At 50.8% G+C, this 18,236-nt stretch overlaps 1 protein-coding gene across 1 annotated transcript in view; it reads right to left on the bottom strand.

The window, feature by feature from the left end:
- OTUD7B (OTU deubiquitinase 7B) overlaps positions 1-8,750 on the bottom strand; it is a 33,358-nt gene extending 24,608 nt beyond the window's left edge. The window contains exon 1 of the mRNA XM_077258992.1: positions 8,496-8,750. Within this exon, the coding sequence (XP_077115107.1) occupies positions 8,496-8,508 (13 nt within the window). The 5' untranslated portion in view covers positions 8,509-8,750. The remainder of the gene's footprint in view (positions 1-8,495) is intronic.
- Positions 8,751-18,236: the final 9,486 nt, after the last annotated feature.

The following is an 18,236-nucleotide window of genomic DNA, read 5'->3' as shown; positions in this document are numbered from 1 at the left end:
GCCCTCGCACCTGATTCTGCAGCTCTCATTCCGTGCACCTGATTCTGCAGCCCTCATTCTGTGCACCTGGTCCTGACACCGTAGCTCTCGCACCTGATTCTGCAGCTCTCATTCCGTGCACCTGGTCCTGACACCGTAGCTCTCGCACCAGATTCTGCAGCTCTCATTCCGTGCACCTGGTCCTGACACCGTAGCTCTCGCACCTGATTCTGCAGCTCTCATTACGTGCACCTGGTCCTGACACCGCAGCCCTCGCACCTGATTCTGCAGCTCTCATTCTGTGCACCTGGTCCTGATACCGCAGCCCTCGCACCTGATTCTGCAGCTCTCATTCCGTGCACCTGATTCTGCAGCCCTCATTCTGTGCACCTGGTCCTGACACCGCAGCCCTCGCACCTGATTCTGCAGCTCTTATTACGTGCACATGGTCCTGACACCGTAGCTCACGCACCTGATTCTGCAGCTCTCATTCCGTGCACCTGGTCCTGACACAGCATCCCTCGCACCTGATTCTGCAGTTCTCATTCCGTGCACCTGGTCCTGACACCGCAGCCCTCGCACCTGATTCTGCAGTTCTCATTCCGTGCACCTGGTCCTGACACAGCATCCCTCGCACCTGATTCTGCAGTTCTCATTCCGTGCACCTGGTCCTGACACCGCAGCCCTCGCATCTGATTCTGCAGCTCTCATTCCGTGCACCTGGTCCTGATACCGCAGCCCTCGCACCTGATTCTGCAGCTCTCATTCCGTGCACCTGGTCCTGACACTGCAGCCCTCGCACCTGATCCTGAATTTGGCGTAAACTGCGCTTTATACCTGATCCTGTCAGGCAGATTTCCTGAAGTCATCTCTTGGCTACAGGGGAAAAGATGGGGATGTGTGAGCTCGGACTCCCGCTGTTAGAGATAATGAGAGGGCCTATGAATGCACATTCATACCAGTGACTGGCCCCCTTTCACAGTACACAGTGGGGGATCCCATCAATGCAGCCCCCCAGCACCAGTGACATTACTCCATCCCAGCACCAGTGACATTACTCCATGCATCAGTAACAGTTCTGCAGCTTCTTATAGATTTTGGGTTTTGCTTCCTGGTGATTATAAGATCTCAGCTTGTTGTCAGTGAATGAGAACAGTCCTGCTTACATCCAGATCCAAGGACTCCACAGGATTTGACAGGGAGTACCGTAAACTGCCATGCTGATGGCTTCCACCCCACATGTTGGACTGATGTAACATGGAAAGTCACTGTAATAAGAGGTCAGGGTGTAGTAAGCCTCGTACACATGGCGGCACGTTGTGTCATGGCAGGACAACCGGGTGTGTGCCCAGAGAGCAAAACAAGGGCGGCCGCCACTGACGCGGACCTCCATGCCATTTATGGGTCATCACCATGGAGGACCTTTAACTTGAAGTTTCCAGTTTTACACAACTGTAACAAACTCTCAGCTATTAGGCGCACTGGGTCAGGCTGTAAGTGCGTGTTCCCATTCCCTAAAGGTACCTTCACACGAAACGACATCGCTAGCGATTACAGCAAGCAGAGTTCTAGAAAAACCATTCCAAAACTAACAAATGTTTGGCGCCTCATACGATGATTGGGGGCCCCACGTCCTATTAGGCAGGGGGCGCTCCACACCAATGAGGAGACACTAGGACCCTACCCGGTGTCATTGGGGGATCAGGATGAACGCTGCATTGTATGGTGGGATCTCATGGCCCGGCAATGATCCCGGGGACATGAATAGCGGATTATAAATAGTTTTCTGGATGTGTTGATTGAATTATCCGCCAACGCTTAGCGACACCTTGGTATCTGTGTCACAGAGCGGGACCCCACAGAACATTAACCCCGCAACTACCAGAGGGTTTTACTGCTGAACCACCAGCGATTTTGCTCATGTGGCGGTATAACTTTTTTCCCATGCTTCATTTTACTGTGGGGGCACCGTGATAGCCAGGTCCTATAGAAAACCCTGCTGATGACAGGCAATATGGCTAACACTCCCATGGGATGGGCTATGTATGCTCTCAGCAGACAAAACTTCAGTGTAAAGCATGGGGGACCGATGCTGGTTGCCGATCTCTTTGCATTTCTATTAAACAAGGCAGCTAAGGCTATGCTTTACACTGCAGCTTTGCTTCCGATTAGCAATGCCGAGTTTGGAGAGCAGACCTGAAATCATTTCTCTGCAATTTCTCACGGGTGACAATATTGTGTTTTAAGCGGCGCCTCCTTCCACAAATCAAAAAACAACAAGAGATGAATGACCAAGATAAGACGCGTTACACAACCTGAGCAAAGTCCGAGTCCAGGAAAAGGTGCGGCCACGGGAGGAAACTACAGAGGTAGGAAGCACGGTGTCATGGCCGGGGTCACCTGCTCTGCCCGTGGACGAGATCCTGGCGTTGTACCCCCCATGCCATGCCCCACAGTCACATCACATCTAGGACCTCCGTGCACCTCCACGGCTTACAGTGCAACTCCCCAACTATTGGGAAGTGTAATGACCGCAGGGAAAGGCCTAAAGGGCTGCAAATCCTCGGCTCACATAACAGGCAATCGCTCAAAAGGCAATTCCTACACATGCTTGCTCAGCTCCAACACCCACAGCTATTTCAGATTCTCAGGAATTGCCTTTTGAGCAGTTTTCTTCCTTGGTATGGGATTTATGAGGACAGCAATCACTATTCTCCTGGCATATCACCTGGCGCTGCCCTCCTCTGCCCATCATTGTGCCGAGATCTAAATCTATTCATGCGCCGCCACTGGCATAGTTTTCCCAAACACTGCCAGGAGATCAATCTGCGCATGTGCCAATCCCGGAGCGATTTATTGTAGCCCAGCAAGAGATCAATCTGCACAAGTGACACCTGCGGCTAGGACAGCGCGGAATCCAAATAAGATAGCAGAGGGGCCATGGCAGAAACAAAGACCCTACCACAGGACCGCCACACCCCACCGGCCCTACCACAGGACCGCCACACCCTACCGGCCCCTACCACAGGACCGCCCCTACCACAGGACCGCCCCTACCACAGGACCGCCCCTCTGGCCCTACCACAGGACCGCCCCACCCACAGGACCGCCCCACCCACAGGACCTACCACAGGACCGCCCCTACCACAGGACCGCCCCACCGGCCCTACCACAGGACCGCCCCACCGGCCCTACCACAGGACCGCCCCACCGGCCCTACCACAGGACCGCCCCACCGGCCCTACCACAGGACCGGTAATACCACAGGACCGCCCCACCGGCCCTACCACAGGACCGCCCCACCGGCCCTACCACAGGACCGCCCCACCAGGCCCTACCACAGGACCGCCTCACCCCACCAGGCCCTACCACAGGACCGCCTCACCCCACCACAGGACCGCCTCACCCCACCAGGCCCTACCACAGGACCGCCTCACCCCACCAGGCCCTACCACAGGACCGCCTCACCCCACCAGGCCCTACCACAGGACCGCCTCACCCCACCAGGCCCTACCACAGGACCGCCTCACCCCACCAGGCCCTACCACAGGACCGCCTCACCCCACCAGGCCCTACCACAGGACCGCCCCTACCACAGGACCGACATACCAGCCCTACCACAGGACCGCCCCAACCGCAGGACCGCCACACCCCACCGGCCCTACCACAGGACCGCCCCACCGGCCCTACCACAGGACCGCCCCAACCACAGGACCGCCCCACCGGCCCTACCACAGGACCGCCCCAACCACAGGACCGCCCCACCGGCCCTACCACAGGACCGCCCCAACCACAGGACCGCCCCACCGGCCCTACCACAGGACCGCCCCTCCGGCCCTACCACAGGACCGCCCCACCGGCCCTACCACAGGACCGCCCCACCGGCCCTACCACAGGACCGCCCCACCGGCCCTACCACAGGACCGCCCCACCGGCCCTACCACAGGACCGCCCCACCGGCCCTACCACAGGACCGCCCCACCGGCCCTACCACAGGACCGCCCCACCGGCCCTACCACAGGACCGCCCCACCGGCCCTACCACAGGACCGGTCATACCACAGGACCGCCCCACCGGCCCTACCACAGGACCGCCCCACCAGGCCCTACCACAGGACCGCCTCACCCCACCAGGCCCTACCACAGGAGCGCCTCACCCCACCAGGCCCTACCACAGGACCGCCTCACCCCACCAGGCCCTACCACAGGACCGCCTCACCCCACCAGGCCCTACCACAGGACCGCCTCACCCCACCAGGCCCTACCACAGGACCGCCTCACCCCACCAGGCCCTACCACAGGACCGCCTCACCCCACCAGGCCCTACCACAGGACCGCCTCACCCCACCAGGCCCTACCACAGGACCGCCTCACCCCACCAGGCCCTACCACAGGACCGCCTCACCCCACCAGGCCCTACCACAGGACCGCCTCACCCCACCAGGCCCTACCACAGGACCGCCTCACCCCACCAGGCCCTACCACAGGACCGCCTCACCCCACCAGGCCCTACCACAGGACCGCCTCACCCCACCAGGCCCTACCACAGGACCGCCTCACCCCACCAGGCCCTACCACAGGACCGCCTCACCCCACCAGGCCCTACCACAGGACCGCCTCACCCCACCAGGCACTACCACAGGACCGCCTCACCCCACCAGGCACTACCACAGGACCGCCTCACCCCACCAGGCACTACCACAGGACCGCCCCGATGCACGGAGACCAACACGTCTAATGATGAATTGCGCACCATCTCATCACCTCGCCCCCTATCTGTCGGAGTTCTGTAAGGTTCAGTCCTAGGGCCCCTGCTCTTCTCCATTTACATCTACGGCCTGGGACAGCTCATAGAATCTCACGGCTTGCAGTATCACCTCTATGCTGATGACACACAGATCGACATCTCTGGACCAGATATCACCTTCCTACTAACCAAAATCCCACAATGTCTCTCTGCCGTTTCATCTTCCTTCTCCGCTAGATTTCTAAATTTTAACAAGGACAAAACAGAATTCATCATCTTTCCCCCATCGAACCTATTCATTACAGTAAACTGCTGCCCACTCTCCCCAGTCCCACAAGCTCGCTGTCTCGGGGTAATCCTTGACTCTAATCTCTCCTTCAAACCACATATCCAAGCCCTTTCCACTTCCTGCCGACTTCAACTCAAACATATTTCCCGGATCCGTACATTCCTCAACCAAGAATCTCCAAAAACCCTAGTCCATGCCCTCATCATCTCCCGCCTCGACTACTGTAACCTCCTGCACTGTGGCCTCCCCTCTAACACTCTCGCACCCCTCCAATTTATTCTAAACTCTGCTGCCCCACTAATCCACCTGTCCCCCCGCTATTCCCCGGCCTCTCCCCTCTGTCAATCCCTCCACTGGCTCCCCATTACCCAGAGACTCCAGTACAAAACCCTAACCATGACGTACAAAGCCATCCGCAACCTGTCTCCTCCATACATCTGTGACCTCGTCTCTCGGTACTTAACTACACGCAACCTCCGATCATCACAAGATCTCCTTCTCTACTCCCCTCTTATCTCCTCTTCCCACAATCACATACAAGATTTAATTTCTCCCGCGCATCCCCCCTATTTTGGAACTCTCTACCCCAATATATCAGACTCTCACCTACCACGGAAACCTTCAAAAAGAACCTGAAGACTCAACTCTTCCCACAAACCTACAACCTGCAGTAACCACCGATCCACCATAGCGATGCAACTCTACCCTCGTCTACTGTATCCTCACCCATTCCCTGTAGATTTTGAGCCCTCACGGGCAGGGTCCTCTCTCCTCCTGTACCAGTTATGACTTGTATTGTTTAAGAATCTGATTATTGTACCTGTTTTTATTATGTATACCCCTCCTCACATGTAAAGCGCCATGGAATAAATGGCGCTATAATAAATAACACCAAATTACAGACAGTACGTAGTAAGTCAGTATACCAGCGCCTTTAGTATAATATGTATAACCCTGATGACAAGTTCTCTTTAAATCCTCTGCTTGCTGACAGTGAATTGCGCCACCTCTATACATTCCTGCCCTGCACAATCACAGCTGCAGGGTTTATTGCCGGTCAGTGCATGCAGGCGTGGTGAGATTTCAGCTACTGGATTATTGCTGCCAGTCACTGACAGCAAGCGGAGAGCTTGGAAGAAAGGGGAGAAATATAACAAATAAAAAACTAAAAAAAAAAAAAGCAGTGAAAGCTGCATCTTTGTTTGATATACAATTAACAAAAAAAAACAACAACTATACATTCTGGTCTGGGCCTCTGTCTGCTCATCACTCAGATATGCCCAACGCCCACAGGAATGGCGACAGGTCATATGTTAGGAATGCCAACTGTATCTCTGCCCTCTCAGAAACAGGAGATCAAAGGGCAAAAAGACAGGGCTCACTGGCTGTGACCAAGGGGACACATACAGCGGCAGGGGAGCTGCATATACAAAACGGCAGATCACCGAGACAATGATAAAAGGCTTCTCTGGAGCTGGGCGCGCTGGGCATTGTAGTTACGGCCTATTACAATAAACACTGCCAGGTCCACACACAGATGGGCAGCCCGGGGACATATAAAGTGTTGCACCCTCCTAAAAGTATGACCCAGGTGCCAACAGTGCGGACCACACAACACCCAGCCAACATGGAAACTACTGTCAAGAGGTGCGGAAAGGTGGGTGCTAACATAGAGACTCCCATGGGGTGGGTCAGACCCCCACACATTGGGTAGGTGGGACTCCCAGACATTACATGGGTCAGACCCCCACACACAGCAGGGATGTGGGACAACCAGAGGGTACATGGGTAAGACCCCCACACACAGCAGGGAGTCGAGGCCCCCACATATTACATGGTTAAGACCCCCACACACAGCAGGGAAGTGAGACCCCACATGTTACATGTTTAAGACCCCCACACACAGCAGGGAGGTGGAACCCCCACATATTACATGGGTAAGACCCCCACACACAGCAGGGAAGTGGGACCCCCACACACGTTACATGGGTCAGACCCCCACACACAGCAGGAAGGTGGGACTCCCAGACATTACATGGGTCACACCCCCACACACAACAGGGAGGTGGAACCCCCACACATTAGATGGGTAAGACCCACACACACAGCAGAGAGGTGGGACCCCCACACACGTTACATGGGTCAGACCTCCACACACAGCAGGAAGGTGGGACTCCCAGACATTACATGGGTCAAACCCCCATACACAACAGGGAGGTGGAACCCCCACACACAGCAGGGAGGTGGAACCCCCACACATTACATGGGTAAGACCCCCACACACAGCAGGGATGTGGAACCCCCACACATTACATGGGTAAGACCCCCACACACAGCAGGGAGGTGGAACCCCCACACATTACATGGGTAAGACCCCCACACACAGCAGGGAGGTGGAACCCCCACACATTACATGGGTAAGACCCCAACACACAGCTGGGAGGTGGGACCCCCACACGTTACATGGGTCAGACCCCCACACACAGCAGGGATGTGGAACCCCCACACATTACATGGGTCAGACCCCCACACACAGCAGGGATGTGGAACCCCCACACATTACATGGGTAAGACCCCCACACACAGCAGGGATGTGGAACCCCCACACATTACATGGGTAAGACCCCCACACACAGCAGGGAGGTGGAACCCCCACACATTACATGGGTAAGACCCCAACACACAGCTGGGAGGTGGGACCCCCACACGTTACATGGGTCAGACCCCCACACACAGCAGGGAGGTGGGACCCCCACACATTACATGGGTCAGACCCCCACACAGCAGGGAGGTGGGACCCCCACACGTTACATGGGTCAGACCCCCACACACAGCAGGGAGGTGGGACCCCCACACGTTACATGGGTCAGACCCCCACACACAGCAGGGAGGTGGGACCCCCACACGTTACATGGGTCAGACCCCCCCACACAGCAGGGAGGTGGGACCCCCACACGTTACATGGGTCAAACCCCCACACACAACAGGGAGGTGGAACCCCCATCCATTACATGGGTAAGACCCCCACACACAACAGGGATGTGGAACCCCCACACATTACATGGGTAAGACCCCCACACACAGCAGGGAGGTGGAACCCCCACACATTACATGGGTAAGACCCCCACACACAGCAGGGAGGTGGAACCCCCACACATTACATGGGTAAGACCCCTACACACAGCAGGGAGGTGGGACTCCCACACGTTACATGGGTCAGACCCCCACACACAGCAGGGAGGTGGGACTCCCACACGTTACATGGGTCAGACCCCTACACACAGCAGGGAGGTGGGACTCCCACACGTTACATGGGTCAGACCCCCACACACAGCAGGGAGGTGGGACCCCCACACGTTACATGGGTCAGGCTCTCGCCCACCCATACAGGCACATGCCCAATACCTGGGTGCCCACCTAGCTCCTCTCTCTCGGGCGTCACCCCCCAGGGGGCATCCTCAGCCCCGCACTGCTCACTCACCCCTAGACGTCATGTTGCGCGGGTGTCTGTCACTGTGCTGGGCGCCGCCGCACGCTCACTGCAGGCCGGAGCCGGGCGCTGTAGTAGGGCAGTGTTCCCACACACGCATGTCCGGGAGCGGCCTCCTGCGGCCGGGGCGTCGTGCTCATCTCCCGGAGCCGCCCCGCGGCTCCTCCCCCGGGGTCTCCGTGTGACTTCAGCACCGGGTTCGGACCCTCCTGACTCCGGAGCTGCCCTGCTCCAGCCAACTACTCAGCGGCCGCCGCACGGCATGCCGGGAACTGTAGTCCGTGTGCGCCGTCACGTGACCGAAGCCACGCCTCCGACACTGGCTGCTCTCCCTCCAGCCCAGAAGGGACGCTACGAGCACTACAAGTCCCAGCAAGGAGTTTTTTTTTTGTTTTTTTTAAACATTAATTTGTCTTGTTGGAAACTCAGAAGCAAAAAAAAACCCAAGAAAAACGCGTCAACATACACTTCCCAAATAGTTTTTTCAGCCAGAAAAATACACATAAAAAGTCAGTGGACACCAACCCCCCATAACTGACATCAGCCCAGTGCTCCATGTAACAACTCACTCCCAGCAGAGGTGTGCCAGGAGGAGCTGCAGAGGGACGGTCACCATTCAGGCTCCCGGGGTCACCGCCCGAGCTCACACGCTCCTGGGGTCACCATCAGAGCTCCCGCGCTGCTGGGGTCGCCGTCAGGGCTCCCGGAGTTACCGTCAGGGCTCCTGGGGTCACCATCAGAGCTCCCGCGCTGCTGGGGTCGCCGTCAGGGCTCCCGGGGTTACCGTCAGGGCTCCTGGGGTCACCATCAGGACTCACATGCTCCTGGGGTCACTGTCAGGGATCCCACGCTCCTGGGGTCACCGTCAGGGCTACTGGCGTTTTTATAGCGAAAAAATGGAAAAAAACGCAAAAAATCCGGAACGTGTGCACACAGCCTAAAAGTCCTCGGCATGGAAATCACATTGAGTCAACATAATAGTGCCATAGAGTACACATAATACTACCATAGAGACAGGGCTGTGGATCGGTAAACCAAGCCTCCGACTCCATCTCAGTCTCCTTAATTTTCCTGACTCCGACTGCACAGCCCTGAGAGTACACGCATAATAGTGCCACAGAGTACACACATAATACTGCCACAGAGTACACATATAATACTGCCATACAGTGTCATACTGGGGTGCCATGGGCCCACCAGTAACATTGACTTTGGGGGGCCCACTTTACACCTGCATACAAATATTACACTACAAATGTACCTATATTTCTATATAATAATAAACATTGTAGTTTGGTTGATGAATGATGAGATGCTGTTTTTTTCTGTACAGAGTGAATCAAGTGAATTATGTACTGCCCATACAGTGGGGTTGGGGCTCAGATCTGCACAGAGGCTCACCGGAGGATTCCCTTTACCCTATGGGACAGTCCGAGCCTGCTGCCATAGTGTGTACACCTAATACTTCCACAGAGTACATACATAATACTGCCGTAGAGTACACACATAATATTACCATAGAGTACACACAATACCGCCATGAAGTACACACAATACTGCCGGTCTCTGTTCCGCTGTAACAACTCTAACAACTTGCGGCACTGTTGCTTCAGGGCATGAAACAGTGTCTCTGCCACCTTGACTTCTCCCACGTCAGCTTCAGGCTTGGCCACCGAACATGGAGCTTCCACTGGCTCCCTATCTCACCATGGCTTAATCAGGGTGACATGGTATAACTGGCAGGGCTTCCTTGTTCCTAGTTGGTGGATTTTATAGTTGACATCCCCAACCTTTTCAACTATTTCTTAGGGGCATTACCATTTGGCCAGAAATTTGCTCTCTACCGTAGGTACCAGCACCAGTACTAGATGCCCAGGGTTGAAGTGTCTCATACTCGCCGACCAATTGTACACTCTCAACTGCGCCTCTTGGGCTTTGAGGAGGTGTTCTCTCACGATGGGCATCACCTTGGCAATCCTGTCTTGCATCTGGGCCACATGCTCGATCACACTCCAGTAGGGTGTAGACTTTGCCTCCTATGTCTCTTTTGCTACATCGAGGAGCCCACGGGGGTGTCGACCATACAAAAGATCAAAAGCGGAGAATCCAGTCAAGGCCTATGGGACTTCTCTGATGGAGAATAGAAGGTACGGTAGTAGACAGTCCCAGTCCTGGCAGTCCTTCTCTACGACCTTCTTTAACATGGCCTTCAAGGTTTTATTGAACCTTTCTACCAAGCCATCTGTCTGTGGATGGTAGACTGAGGTGTGGAGTTGGGTGATTTGCAGGGTTTTGCACAACTCCTTCATCACCTTAGACATAAACGGGTCCCTTGGTCCGTCAGGATCTCATTAGGCGTCCCCGTTCTAGAGAAGATACTCTCTGGCGATACACTTGGCGGAGGAGTTACGTAGTGGAATGGCCTCCAGGTATCGTGTAGCATAGTCTAGTACCATCGAGATATACTGATGCCCTCTGGCAAACTTGATCAGGGGTCCCATTAGATCCATGGCTATACGATCGAAGGGCACCTCAATAATAGGAAATAGCACTAAGGGGCTACGAAAGTGGGCCACTGGGGAGGTTAGCTGGCAGATTTCTTGGTGACAACCGGGCCAATAGAACCTCAGCAGGATCCGTTCCTGGTTTTTTTCCATGCCCAGGTGACCACCTAACGCATGTGTATGGGACATTTCTAACACCCTGCGTCTGTATGTCCCTGGCACCAGTAACTGCTCAATTACCTCCCCTCTCAGCTGGGTGACCCTGTATAGTAACTCCCCATTTACGGCTACGCGTGTCAGCCCCCGGCTCTTGAGCAACACCATTAAGCACTGTCACATTGTCAAACGCGGCATTTAAAGTTAAATCCCTGAGTTGGGCGGTTCCAAAGTTTACCCCAGACACCTCCAGCTCTGGGATGTTGGCCTCTGGGGATGCATCTTCATCCTCTTCGCCAAAAAGAAACAAAAAGAAAACCCGTCAGCTGTGGCCTGCAACAAGGTTTCTTTGGAAGGGACTTGGCTTTGTGTGGACAATCAGCCGTACTCCCTTTCCCCAAGTTCCAAAATAATGCATAGTCCCACCCTATGACAATAGGGTGCAATAGATCCTTGACTACACCCACCACACGGTACCACAGATTGTGTCTATGACCACTCGGGCCACAAGGTAGTTCTTAGCGTCCCCATGGATACAACGGACACTCACCGTCTTCCCAGGAACCAGCCGATGAGGTATTGTGGCCCTCACTAGGGTTACCAAACTACCGAGGTCCAGCAGGCCAGTCATTTGCACTTTATCCACCGTTACAGGGCACGCCTGCGGTCCCTCACCTGGTTGAGGTACAACAGTGCAGGCAGGAAATGCAAAATATGAGCAGCACCGTCCTACGCTGCAGTCCATTCTCTCGGTAGTCATGGGGCAACGGGCAGCTATGTGTCCTGAGGTATGACACCTCCAAGAAATTACACTATGAGATGGGGCCTTGGACAATAACTCAGATGCCTCCTAGGCTCTTGGATGCCCCCCAGATGTGGCTCTTGTTCCCCTCTTTTCGGTGTCCACCCCCCTTTGGGATCCCCAATATGTAGAGGCCAAGTCCCCTTGCTTCCTCCAAGGAGCTCTCGACCGCCTGGTACCTTTTAATCTAATCCACTAGTTCATCAGCACTACGGGAATCTCTCTGGGCAACACAGGATTGCAGCGGCGTCGGAAGGGAATGTATAAACCTATCCGTGACGACCTTCTCCATCGTCTGTTCTGGGGAGGAAGATTCAGGTTGTTACCATTTTTAGACCAAGTGTAGGAGGTCAAACATTTGGGACCGAGGAAATTTGTCACTGCCCAATGGTACACTTGCTGCGCCCTGAGAGTCAGTTACTCCTAAGCGTGCCAAGATCTCAGTCTTCAACTTAGCATACTCCTTTAGCGTCCTGCAAGGCCAGGTCATAATAGGCCTTCTGCGGCTTGCCTGTTAAATATAGTGCCAGAACCTCCGCCCACTGCTCAGGGGGCAATTTCTCCCGCTCCACCAACCTCTCAAAAACCATCAGGAATGCCTCAACGTCATCCCTCGGGGTAATCTTTTGCAACGCTCTTCTTACCGTCTTCCTGGTGTACGAGTCATCACCTGGAGTTGGGGAGGAGATCGCCGGGCTCCCACGAACCGCCCCTGCTTATTCGTTTCTTCCTGCGTCATTTGCTGCTGTTAACTGGCGAGCTGGTGCTGCTGTTGCATCTGGACCAAATGCTTCACAAGCTCCTCCATGCTGCCGGACATCTCGTGCTGGATGGCGGATTTTACCAAGGACATGCGGTTTGTTCACAGCCGCTATGTGTTTTCCAGGATCGCTGCCTGAATTCTCCACCAATTGTAGAGATTTGTACTGACTCAGCCGCTGTTGAGGTAGGCACAGGAAGCTGTATTGCTGAAACATCCAGGAAAGATTATTTAAAGTTCATAAACTGTTCAGGATAGCAAACAAAAAACAGCCTTTTCCAGCACAAGGTGAAACACAAAGTAAAAAGTCCGTACAATACAGCGGGTCCGCCCGTTCAGGATAGTGTCCGGTTATTTAGGCCTTAGCACAGACCAACACATAGGAAATCCACACTGCTCCAGATCCAGACACTGAATGACACAGTCGGTCTCCATTTTATTTGCTAAACCATGCCCCTGGGGTTGGGATATGTGAGCAGTCATTCCTACCCATCTCTTATGACTGCTCGTGAAACCCGACCCTAGAATGGCCTAATAGCTCTCTCAGCACTATATGTGTTGGGTATGCTTCCGAGCTCATATCACAGAAGCTAATAACCGAGATGACACATATCTCCCCTCAATGACCAATCCGGCGGCCATCTTACAATGTATAATACTGCCATAGAGTACACACAAAATACTGCCATAGAGTGTACACATAACACTACTACTGAGTACATACATACCGGTAATACTGCCATAGAGTACACAAATAATACTGTCATAGACAACACACACAGTACTGTCATAGTATGTACACATAATACTATAACAGAGTACATACATAATACTGTCACAGAGTAAACACAATACTGTCACAGAGTACACACATAATGCTGCCACAGAGTACACACATAATGCTGCAAGTGTGTACACATAATACTACCATAGAGTACACACATAATACCACCAGTGAGAACACACATAATACTACAATAGTGTGTGCACATAATACTATCACAGAGTACATACATAATAAAGCCATAGAGAACACACATACTACTGCTATAGAGTACACATATAATACCACCATAGACTACACACATAGTGTACCTCATAATACTACCATAGAGCACACACATAATACTGCCATAGAGTACACACCTAATACCGCCATAGAGTACACACCTAATACCGCCATAGAGTATGCACATAATACTGCCATATAGAACACATACACTACCGTTCAAAAGTTTAGGGTCACCCAGACAATTTTGTGCTTTCCACAAAAACTCATACTTTTATTAATCAAATAAGTTGCCAAATGAATTGAAAATCTACTCCAGACATTGACAAGGTTAGAAAAAAAAGATTTTTATTTGAAATAATAATTTCCTCCTTCAAACTTTGCTTTTGTCAAAGAATGCTCCCTTTGCAGCAATTACAGCATTGCAGACCTTTGGCATTCTAGCAGTTAATTTGCTGAGGTAATCAGGAGAAATTTCAGCCCATGCTTCCAGAAGTTCCTCCCACAAGTTGGTTTGTCTTGATGGGCACTTTTTGCGTACCATACGGTCAAGCTGCTCCCACAACAGCTCAATGAGGTTGAGATCTGGTGACTGCGCTGGCCACTCCATTACAGATAGAATACCAGCTGCCTGCTTCTTCCCTAAATAGTTCTTGCATAATTTGGAGGTGTGCTTTGGGTCATTGTCCTGTTGTAGGATGAAATTGGCTCCAATCAAGTGCTGTCCACAGGGTATAGCATGGCGTTGCAAAATGGAGTGATAGCCTATCCCTTTTAACTTGTACAAATCTCCCACTTTACCAGCACCAAAGCAACCCCAGACCATCACATTACCTCCATCATGCTTGACAGATGGCGTCACGCACTCTTCCAGCACCATCTTTTCAGTTGTTCTGCGTCTCACAAATATTCTTCTGTGTGATCCAAACACCTCAAACTTGGATTCGTCTGTCCATAACACTTTTTTCCAATCTTCCTCTGTCCAATGTCTGTGTTCTTTTGCCCATATTAATCTTTTCCTTTTATTAGCCAGTATCAGATATGGCTTTTTCTTTGCCACTCTGCCCTGAAGGCCAGCATCCCGGAGTCGCCTCTTCACTGTAGACGTTGACACTGGGGTTTTGCGTTTATTATTTAATGAAGCTGCCAGTTGAGGACCTGTGAGGCGTCGATTTCTCAAACTACAGACTCTAATGTACTTGTCTTGTTGTCCGGTTGTGCAGCGGGGCCTCCCACTTCTCTTTCTACTCTGGTTAGAGCCTGTTTGTGCTCTCCTCTGAAGGGAGTAGCACACACCGTTGTAGGAAATCTTCAGTTTCTTGGCAATTTCTCGCATGGAATAGCCTTAATTTCTAAGAACAAGAATAGACTGTCAAGTTTCACATGAAAGTTCTTTTTTCTGGCCATTTAGAGAGTTTAATGGAACCAACAAATGTAATGCTCCAGATTCTCAACTAGCTCAAGGGAAGGTCACATTTATAGGTTCTCTAATCAGCCAAACTGTTTTCCGCTGTGCTAACATACTTGCACAACGGTTTTCAAGGGTATTCTAACCATCCATTAGCCTTTTTATACAGTTAGCAAACACAAAGTACCATAAGAACACTGGAGTGATGGTTGTTGGAAATGGGCCTCTATGCACCTATGAAGATATTGCATTACAAACCAGATGTTTGCAGCTAGAATAGTCATTTACCACATTATCAATGTATAGAGTGTATTTCTGAATCATTTAATGTTAGCTTCATTGGAAAAAACTGTGCTTTTCTTTCAAAAATAAGGAAATTTCTAAGTGACCCTAAACTTTTGAACGGTAGTGTATAATACTGCCACAAAGTACACACATAATACTGCTATAATGTACACACATAGAGTGGCTTGCAAAAGTATTCACCCCTTGGCTTACCTATTTTGATACATTACAACCTGTGTTTAAATATTTTTGTAATCCAATTTGTGTATGATACATCAGTACTAAATAGTCTAAGTTGGCGAAGTTAGAAAAATATAGGCATAAATTACATTTATGAGATCAAATAACTAAAACTTGGCATGTGCATATGTATTCACCCTGTCGCTATGAAGCCCCTAAAAATTTCTGTTGCAAGTAATTACCTTTGTAAATCCCATGGTTAGTGAGAGGACATCCACCTGTGTGCAGTCTAAGGCCATGTGCACACGTTCAGGATTTTTCGCGGTTTTTTCGCTATAAAAACGTGATAAAAACGCGAAAAAAACGGTAACCTATGCCTCCTATTATTTACAGTGTATTCCGCATTTTTTGTGCAAATGTTGCGATTTTTTCCGCGAAAAAATCGTATCGTGGAAAAAAAAGCAACATGTTAATTAAAAATGCGGAATTGCGGGGATTCCGCACACCTAGGAGTCCATTGATCTGCATACTTCCCGCACGGGGCTATGCACACCATGCGGGAAGTAAGCAGATTATATGCGGTTGGTACCCAGGGTGGAGGAGAGGAGACTCTCCTCCACAGACTGGGCACCATATAAGTGGTAAAAAAAAAAGAATTAAAATAAAAAATAGTGATATACTCACCTTCGATGTCTTCCCGCCTCTCAGGTGCATGCTGCCGCTTCGGTTCCTATAGCTGGTGTGCGGTGAAGGACCTGCGATGACGTCACGGTCCTGTGATTGGTCGAGACCGGTCATGTGACCGCTCACGTGACCGCGACGTCATGGAAGGTCCTGCGCGCACACACCATCTATACGGAACGGACGCCGCTGAGGTCTGCAGGTGAGTATAAGCATTTTTTTTATTTTTTTTATTATTTTTAAACATTCTATCTTTTACTATAGATGTTGCATAAGGAGCATCTATAGTAAAAAGTTGGTCACACTTGTCAAACACTATGTTTGACAAGTGTGACCAACCTGTCAGTCAGTTTTCCAAGCGATGCTACAGAACGCTTGGAAAACTTTAGCATTCTGCAAGCTAATTACGCTTGCAGAATGCTAAAACAAACGCGAAAAAAACTGAAAAAAACCGCAAAAAAAAAATGCGGATTTCTTGCAGAAAATTTCCGGTTTTCTTCAGGAAATTTCTGCAAGAAATCCGGACGTGTGCACATACCCTAAGTGTCCCATGTCTGTCACTATGTACACTTTACCTTTTATGAAAGGCCACAGAGACGGCAACACCATTAACAAGAGGCAAAACTAACAAAACAACACCATGAAGACCAAAGGAGATCTCTAAACAACACGTTGAAGACCAAAGAAGATCTCCAAACAGCACCTTGAAGACCAAGGAGATCTACAAACATGTCAGGGACAAAGTTGTTGAGAAGTACAAGTTAGGCTACTTTCAAACTAGCGTTTTTTTTAATCCGTCGCAATCCGTCGTTTTGGGCAAAAAGTGAATCCTGCAAATGTGCCCGCAGGATGCGTTTTTTGCCCATAGACTTTTATTAGCGACGGATTGCAACGGATGGCCACACATTGCTTCCGTCGTGCAACAGATCCGTCGTGTTTTGGCGCACCGTTGGCACGAAAAAACGTTCAAGTGAACGTTTTTAGTCCGTCGCGTCCGCCACAGAGTACACACATAATTCTGCCATAGAGTAAACATATAGTACTACCTTAGACTACAAACATAATACCGCCATAGAGTACACCCATAATACTATTACAGAGTACACACATAATGCTGCCTTAGAGTACACAGATACTACCATAGAGTACACACATAATGCTGCTATAGGGTAGACACATAATACTGTCATAGAGTACACGCAATACCATAGAGCACACACATAATACTGCCATAGAGTATACACATAATACCGTTATAGAGTACACACATAATACTGATACAGAGTACACACCTAATACTAACAGAGTATATACATACTACCAAAGAGTACACATAACACTGCCATAAAGACACAATACTATCATAGAGTACACACATAATACTGCCATAGAGTATACACATAATACTACCATAGAGATGAGTACAAACATAATACCACCATAGAGTACACATAATACCACAGAGTACACACATAATACTGCTAATAGCATAAACATAACACTGCCATAGAGTACACATATACCACCATACACTACACTACACTACTACCATAGAGTACACACAATACTATCAGAGTACACACATAATATTACCACACATAATAGTCCCAGAGTACAGATATAATACTCCCATAGAAAACACACATAATACTGCCATAGAGTACACACATATTACTACACATAATATTCCCATAGAGTACACACATAATAACACCACCAACACACATAATGCTCCCAGAGTACACACATAATACTGCCATAGAGTACACACATAATACTACCATAGGGTACATACATAATACTACTGTAGAGTACACACAATAATATATAGTGCACACATAATACTACCGAGACAATTGTAAACAATACCGCCATAGAGTAGACATAATACTGACACAGAGTACGCACATAATACTGCCATAGAGTACACACATAATACTACCATAG

Source organism: Ranitomeya variabilis, chromosome 1 (assembly GCF_051348905.1).
Source record: "Ranitomeya variabilis isolate aRanVar5 chromosome 1, aRanVar5.hap1, whole genome shotgun sequence".
In the NCBI taxonomy this organism is placed as follows: domain Eukaryota; kingdom Metazoa; phylum Chordata; class Amphibia; order Anura; family Dendrobatidae; genus Ranitomeya; species Ranitomeya variabilis.
This window is presented reverse-complemented; position numbering and strand designations above follow the sequence as displayed.